At 43.8% G+C, this 8,680-nt stretch overlaps 1 protein-coding gene across 1 annotated transcript; it reads right to left on the reverse strand.

Annotated features, from left to right (window-relative positions):
* Nucleotides 1–1,936: 1,936 nt before the first annotated feature.
* On the reverse strand, nt 1,937–6,189 carry Acnat2 (acyl-coenzyme A amino acid N-acyltransferase 2). Its single transcript, NM_001014063.1, is given in 3 exon segments — nt 1,937–2,979; nt 4,092–4,294; nt 5,458–6,189. Coding segments are annotated over 3 exon segments (1,257 nt in total). The 5' UTR covers nt 5,921–6,189; the 3' UTR covers nt 1,937–2,388.
* Nucleotides 6,190–8,680: the final 2,491 nt, after the last annotated feature.

Here is an 8,680-nt window from a genome sequence, read left to right on the forward strand (position 1 = left end):
TAATGGGGTGATTTTAGTTGGAGGGAATGTGGTGGGAGAGTGTTAAGTAAGAAAACTGAACTTTAGAAAAGAGGACTACAGTAAACAGCAGTTGATGGGGTTATTGGTCACTCTGGCAGTTAGATTGCCGGAAGCTGTGGTCAAGCAGTTCTGCAGAGTCTAGGAGCCAGCAGACTTCTGGGAATTGTAGAACAATCAAATTCCATTTCCCGAAGTCACTGTGTCCCTCATCTTAGTGTCTTGGGTGACTCCATCTTGGGACAAAGATGTCAGCCAGCCCGACAGTCACCGTGCTGACAATACTATTCTTGCACTAGTGAATTCAAGAAGCCCACAAGAGCTAGTCTGCCACTTACTGTCACTACCTATACTTCATGGCAATTCTGTAATGAACACCAAAACTTTACTCAATTCCTACTTCTTGATCTGGGTTGTGCCGGCTTTGATCCGTGCCTTCATCCATGCTTACGGAACATCTATTATGCAGTCTGGATTGTTCTAATAAAAAGGGACGTGCAACAAAGTAAGTAGACCAGCTGCTTTCCTTCATGGGACTGAGCCAGTAAAAGAAAAGGAAGATTCATGTAGTGAGGAGGCTTGCAGTTATCTACAGGGATTCCCAGGTTGTTTCCTTGGACAGAGAACTGAACTTCAGGAACTAGAACACCAAGCTATGTGAGAAAATCAAAAGTAACCACTGTGTTCCTTCAGGATTGAAAAGAACCTGTAGCTGGGACTCCAATGAAAGGATGCTGGCTTGAATGTTGAATCTCCAGCCACAAGATGCTACTTTCTTGGGTAAAATTTCATAACATGAAGTAGGGTGTCTCTAACCATGAAGGGAAAGCAGCTTTGAAGGATGTGAAAACTGGTAGGAGAAAGATTCAGCAGAGCCCAAGGCTCATCGGTTATGGTGGATGACAGTGATCAGTAATGTCTCCCTGGGGAAAATCTAACTCCCCTGACTCACAGGAGCCTGGTAATGAGTAAAACACGGCAAAGAAAAGCAATTCAGATTTGAATGTCTTCCCTGGGACACCACCTTTGAGCAGTTCTTCTTCCCTGGAAGTCCAGAAAACGCTACATGTGCTCCTCACAGGGGAGAAACTGTCAGGAGAATGAGCTTACACTCTCCAGACTGCTTCTAGGTGCTCAGTTCTGCTTTGTCTTGTATGTTGACACTGGTAGTGTGCTCCATCTACAGTCTTCCCGGGAAGCTAACTAAAACTGTGAGAGAATGGTAGAAAGAGGGAGGGGAGGAACATTTCCTCTCCAAGGAAAACAACATACTATACTAAAACATAGCAAATTAGAAAATGATTTTTGAAAACATATTAGACCAATAGGTGAAGCAAGAGTCGCCACTCGAAAAGAGAAAACAGAGGGAAAAAACAGAGTATGTGTGAAAATAATTTATGAAAAGAACATGCTCTAGAAAACAAGTGAAAGTCTACAAAATAGTAAACGATGAGATTGTCTCCAAAAGCAACATTAGAGCCCTTGTTAGTCAATGAAGGAATTTCATCTATTCAGATTAAATGAGGACACAGAAGTAGTGCCTAGTGACCATGAACATGACCAGGAGAGTCCAGAAGAGAAAAGCATAACAGCCTCAGAGAGGAAATCAGTATGAAAACGGGAACAGCTAACCCTGATCTGGTGAGAGGTGTATGCCAAACATTACTCTACAAATCTTACATAGCTCATTCAGTTTCAATAAAAACACACTTGATTAAATTTAATTACACTCCTGATTTTTTTAACAAAAAAAAGTAATATACACCTAGAATAAAGAGACACATCCCACTTTTAAAGAAAAGTGATCTACCAGAAATTTATGGCAAGCATTATGCTTGAGAGAGGACGAGAATGTTCATTTCTAGCATCAGAAATGCAACTCATTATAGTTTACACAGAGCATGTACTCCTAGAAAGATGAGTTTTACAGATTTTATTTGGATTGAACATGCCTAGATCAAATGAATCGTTAACTGGACACACACACACACACACACACACACACACACACACACACACACACACAGACACACACAGTGTTCATCAGTTTGCAAAAATATCACAACTTGTGAATACTGATGCATTTCTCAATTAAAGTAAAATTTAAAATTTATTTAGAAAATTTCAAACTACATACAAATTCACCAAAAACACCTCAGGTGCACGTGTGTCCGGGTCTGTGAATTTGTCTGGTTTCCTTCCAATTGAATTGCAATGATTGTGAGAGTAAGAAAGCCAGGAGAATTCTGTCCCCCATCCCCACCCTTGCCCTGCAGCCCCTAACTGATGATGCTTTAATCCCCAGACCAATTCCAACCTCTTCTCTAATTCACTCCCTGCCCTTTACTCTGTCCTACATGGTCACACTATTTAGAGTTTGCCTCCAGACTGAAGGAGGTGTTGCCTGAAGAACTTTTGGATCTCTCTCCAGGAGTGCACCTGAGCTGCTGCATGAGCGATGGGATCTCCTCCCCAAAGCATGGGTTTGCCCAAGACAGAATCCCAGCACGCAAAGCAAAAGGGAGAATAAGGCGGCTCTATGAGGTGGCCTGCCCCAGGGTATGCCAGCATCCTTCCACTGCTTCTCCCATGGCTCCGGAGCCGGTCCATGGCCCTCTGTGCATGCAACTTGCTAGCCAAGCATTGGTCATTCTCTCCTACAATGAAGAGGATCTTCCCTTGGGCCTTTTCCACCGGAAGTATCTTGGGTGGGTTCAGCATATTCTGGGGATCCCAACAGTGACGGAAGCATGCAGCCCCTGACCCATGAAATTGGATCTTTTCGAAAGCCAGTCGCATGGGTGTTACCACCAGATCCCTGTATTTTAGTGGAAAGTCAAAGATGGCACTGGGCCCGTTTATGCAGACGGTGGCAACCACCTGCTTCAGATAGCAAGCCATGGCCAGCCCAATCTCTGCTCCTTTGCTCACTGAGATCACACCAATTCCTGGCTGTTGGATCTGTAATGGAGAGCAAAGGAGAAACAGTTTACATCTTCCTGCGTCTGGGAAGAAGCGCTCCTGAAGAAAGGTCAGGCAGGCAAAACATTCTAACTCTGGCACTCGGCCCTTCCATTTTTTGAGAGCTAGAGACTACTGCTGATTTAATAATACCGTCTCTGAGCTTACCATCTTGAGGGGGCTACTGTGTCATCCACCTTTAAACAATCAAAATACAACCACGTGAAAAGTAGGGTCATAGAGATAGGCGTGGTGGCACAATCCTAAAATCCTAGTACCAGGGAAACTGAGGCCAGAGATTTGGATTCCAGCCCAGCCCATGTAGGGAGACCGTGTCTTAAAATAAATAAACGATTTCAAGTAAAATTCTAAAAATGTAATTAAAACCCAGCAACATTGAATGAACAAACAAGAGCAGGGGAAGTTTTCCTTTCTAAAGGATCACACTTTTGGCTTCACTAGAGAAAGGTGTTTGGGGCTGGGAAGATAGCTCAAGGGTACAGCGCTTGCTGGGCAAACATGAGGACTCAAGTTCAACTCCTTGTCTCTACATTTAAAAGGCAGGCAAGGGGCTGGGGATTTAGCTCAGTGGTAGAGCGCTTACCTAGGAAGCGCAAGGCCCTGGATTCGGTCCCCAGCTCCGAAAAAAAGAACCAAAAAAAAAAAAAAAAAAAAAAAAGGCAGGCAAGGGTGGGAGTGCACAGTTGTAACCGCCTGCACTAGAGAGGCACCAGCACAAATTTGATCACTAACACAAAGATCCATACTTTGGGAGAAAGAATCACATAGAGATCATCATCGATGTATGAAAACATACCAAGTTCAGGATTTAGGATCAGTAGCTAATAGGCCTGATTGGAAGGGACATAGGAATATATTGCATGAGCTTCAAATGTAACATGTCTTGCCTTTTCAAATGAGGAGAATCACAGCGTGTGCACTGTGTAGTTATTGTCTTCTGTGTGCTAGTAAGCAGTAATGAGCGACCAACTGAACAATTCTTCCATTCGTAAAATGTAAACTAGGCTCTGCCAAAGGCTGAGATTACACCAGACATCTGGGCTTTGTCTTCCTAAGATTGCACAAAATGAAAGAAAAAGTGTTCTCAGTACCTTGGGGTGAGCAAGTAGGAAGTTGGCAGCTTCCTCAAAATAGTCCAAGTCCTCCTCCAACAGTACCTTAGGAAGGTCCTCATAGGCAAAATAGGCTAATGCCAGCACTGCAAAACCACGAGAAGCCAGAAGACTGGCACGGAATTCAACTAGACCTCCAATGCTCCCAAACAAATCAATAATTCCCGGAAAAGGACCTTTCCCTGGGAGGAAACAGAAGAATAAGAAAATGGGATTAAAAGAGAGCTAAGTATGACAGTCAAAGCAAAGGTCACATAATGAAGTATATATAGGCACACAGTGGTACACATTCATTCACACTCACACATGTACTTGTGCATAGATACATGTCCACATGACAGTGCACATTTATTTCATCCAAATTGTCACTGTGTGTCATAACTTCTTAAATTGTGAATCATAAAGCCATGGGGGTTCATGTAAGTGAATACAGGAGAAAGCCGACCATAAGAAATCATTTGAACGTGCAGTGGCCAAAATTTATACAATATAAAATCAGTAGTGGTCCCAAGGTCTACTGGAGCCCATGGGACTTCACTTTACCCTGGCTCTGAATGCACAGGGGGGCTCACTTACCTTCACAGGTGCCAGTACAGCACTATTCTCCAATCTTTGTAACCCCACAGAATCAAGTTTATTTGTTGGATGCAATGGAACCACAGTGCTTTTACAGCACAACAGACAGTCCCTTGCTCATATAGTGGAGTAGTGTTGTAATTACAGAAAGCACACTGGCTTCTGGTGTGTTCTAGCCATCATTCTTCAGCATGTATGTGTCAAATTAGTAAACTTTCATGTTGTAATTAGGTTAGAGTGTCTGATTTTTAAAGCTGACATCTGCCTTTCTGACTTGGGTTTCAAATAAATCTCATCAAGTGAACCTGGACTTAGGATAAGAGGAGAATTTTCAAAAGTTTTTTTTAAATGGCCCTAAACATACTGGTACAATTTGGTTCTACATATTTATGTGAAGCAGATTTCTTAGCTTTCCCAATTATGAAGCCGAAATGTCACCAATCCTGAAAACAGTGAAGATGTCATCTACACATATCCTACATTCTCAAGTATTCAACCAAGGCTCCATTCCACTTAGAAAAAAACGGGCAAGCCCATTCATCTTATCTGTTTGCAAATTTGCTTTCTTCTCTAAGAAGTGGTATAATTATATGTATACCGGAGAACAATTTTAAAAGTATTTTCTATGCATTATCAATAAATGATCTCTACACATATTTCATGTACCTGTATACCCAATATCACGCAAAAATTTCTATAGCAGAAAAGAGCTCACAAGTGGAAAAAAAATTAAGAATCTAAGTTCTGTATTTACAAAGATAATTCTCACCTGGAGGGAGAAAAAGGGCTCCCCGAACCCGACCTTCTCGGATCTGCTCCCGTTTGACCCCGGGGCCAGCAAACCAGCGATGCACTATCTGGCTGGCCTTGGGTGGAATTCTGACTGTTTCTAGCCAGCAAACAGAGTCATACAGGTCCAGGCAGATGCAAAGGGGGCTGTTCATCACATCTTTCTTGATCAGCCTCTGGAAAGCCCTCTTGGGTTTCAGACAACAAAAGAGGCCCATCGGGTGGACCCCTACATAGTCACCCCCCAAGGCTGATGCCTGCTCCAGGTCCACCTCACCAGCCTCGTTAGCTTTGTAGAAGGCTTTGGATTGAAACAGATTCTCCTTCTCATCTTTCACTGTCGCTGTGATGGTCACTATCTGTGAAGGAGGCAGGCCTATTGCCCGGATGGACACAGGCTCATCTGCAAGGGCATTTGAAGGTGTGGCTATCAACTGGAGCATTATCAAGCTGTTGAGGGGCACTTCGTCCCTGCAATGAAGGAGGAAAATGAGCTGGAGACTTTAAAGTTCAAGGCAATACTGCCCTCAAGCCTTTCAAAGATGTTAGTAAAAATGTGTGGCACTGAGAGAGGAAGTGAACTCTTGGAAGGATAGGTGGCAGGGATGTGTGTGCCTGTCCTCCCCCACCCAGAAACTTGAAGAAAAGGAGTCAGCAAGGGGAGGGAGTCAGGCAATGATTAGGGGAAATGAGCAGGTTTGTCTAGCAATGAATCAGGCAGCTTCTATGGCTCTGAAGCCACCAGGTCCTTTATTTATACAAGTGTCACAGAATAAAGACAGACTAATGATTATCCAAGTTGTTTGGTTGTGTTCAATCTTTATTTGCATGTCTAGGGTTGCAAGTTCAGTCACAATTAGAAAACACAAACAGAACAGAATTTATTCTTATTATTAGCCCTATAACTCCAGTGTAAAGAATCTAGAGAATGTTTCTCCCATGCAAACACATTTATTATATGGCAGCCTGACTTAATACGCAAAAAAAAATCAGAATGTATCTTTTTATGAATAGCAATGCCTAACTTTAGGAAATATTTAGCCTATTTTACTTATTGAGTTTTATTCCTCCAGGGGTGTATGTACCCTGTATGACTCTCTATCTTTAAACTACATTCTGAGAGACCTCTAAGCCTGTAATAAAAAGAGACCTTCATCTATAATCTGTTCTCCTGGCCAGTCAGAGTTTGTCAATTTTCTCTCCTTACCGTGCACCAATTGCACGCCTTGTGTTAGCTTAGGGGCAGATACCCCGAGCAGATTCCTGGAGTGACAGTCCCTTCTATGTGTTTATCTGTGCTTAATGATCTCCAGGGCAAAATAAGACTTACAAATACTGCTCAGATAAAGTTAATTTTAGACTTTTCCTAAAAAGACTCAGACACAATTTTTTTCAGAAAAAGGCATAAAATGAATCATAATGCAGAAAGTCCAAAAATGCAACAAGCAGAGACCAAAAGCCAACTGTTAGAGACAGAAGGACAATTGTAGCAATTTGCTCAGCTTTGCTGGAACTATGTCAATTGTCGGTGTTGGCTTCATGACCCTTACTGTTTCAGTGGATAAGGCTGTGCGAGGGAAGGGAGAGAAGGAGAAAGTAGGAGAGGAGAGGGAGAGAGTGAGGGGGAAGGAGAGACTTGGGGTGGAGAGGGAGTGACTGGGGAAGGAGAGGGAGAGACTCTGGGACAGGAAGAAGAGACTGGGGAGGGGAGACAGAGGGAGAGAGTGAAGGAGGAGAGGGAGAGACTAGGGAAGGAGAGGGAAAGAGTGGAGGTAGAGAGGGAGAGAGAGAAGGAGGTAGGAGAGGAAGAGAGGGGGAGGGGGAAGAGAGTGAGGGGGAAGGAGAAACTGGGGAAGGATGGGGAAAGACTTGGGGATGGGAGGAAGAGACTGGGGAGGGAAGAGAGGTTGAGAGTGAAGGAGGAGAGAGAGAGTGAAGGAGGAGAAGGAGAGACTGGGGAAAGAGAGGGAGTGACTGGGGAAGGAGAGGGAAAGAGTGGAGAGAAAGAAGGAGTTGAGGAGGGAGGAGAGGGAGAAAGAGGGAGGGGGAGGGAGTGCGGGAGAGGGAGGGCAGGAGAGGAAGGGAGTAGAGAGAAAGAGTGGGGAAGAGGAAGAGAGGAGAGGAGAGGGAGAGAGTGAGGGGGAAGGAGAGACTGGGGGTGGAGAGGGAAAGACTTGGGTAGGAAAGGGAGAGACTGGGGAGGGAAGAGAGGGAGAGAGTGAGGGGAGGAGAGGGAGGGAGTGGGGAAGAGGAAGGGAGGAGAGGAGAGGGAGAGAGTGGGGGAGGAGAGGGAGATAGTGGGGGAAGAGAGGGAGGGCGTAGGTACATGGTTATGTGTTACAGTGATCAAATGGGCTAAAGGACATGCTAAAATCCGGTCAATAATGGAGAGCAAACTGGGAGTTCTGACTAGATTCCATCCCACGGATTCTTATCCCAGCTGTTATAAAACTACAGTTTTGTGATTTTAAATAAATTGAGCATTAATACTATGAGCTATGTAACACACCCTGCCCTCATGTAGTGTTTGTGAAGTTTGAAGGGAGGTAACACATGGATCCAAAACAGTTTACATCTCCTGCCCAATTTGGTCTGGAATAATTAGAAAATAATAGGTAATCTATTATGACAGTGACGTAACTAAGGGCACAGGGTCCCTTTCTCAGCTTCATAGTTTTATGTGTAAACAGATTTTTACGGGACACAGAACGGAACATGAGGAGAATTTATTGGAGTCAGAACAAGGAAGGTGTCCTTGAAAGGAGAGTGAATATGGAGAAATGTGTGTGTGTGTGTGTGTGTGTGTGTGTGTGTGTGTGTGTGTGTGTGTGTGTGTGCTTGCATGCACGGTCAGAGGACATACTACACGATTCACTTTTCTCCCAGGGACCATACCGATTATCCGGCATTCTTATCTGTTGAGTCATTATGCTGCCTGGAAAGTTACCCTTTCTTATAAAGTAAAGATGAAAACATCTTGGGGAGACAAGGCAGGAACAAAGGAAAGGGGTGGGATGCTTCTAAGTTCTCTGTCCTTTGTAGTTTTAGTTGAACGAGTGCAAAAATGTCCTTTTCCAAAATTGACCAGGACCTTGGACATGAAAGCAGTGTTTGACTCTTTAGGACCAACAAAGAGAGAAAATAGTTAACCTTAGTACTGGTCCATTTATAGTCAAACATGGTGAAGCATACCTACAACCCTA

Source organism: Rattus norvegicus, chromosome 5 (assembly GCF_036323735.1).
Source record: "Rattus norvegicus strain BN/NHsdMcwi chromosome 5, GRCr8, whole genome shotgun sequence".
In the NCBI taxonomy this organism is placed as follows: domain Eukaryota; kingdom Metazoa; phylum Chordata; class Mammalia; order Rodentia; family Muridae; genus Rattus; species Rattus norvegicus.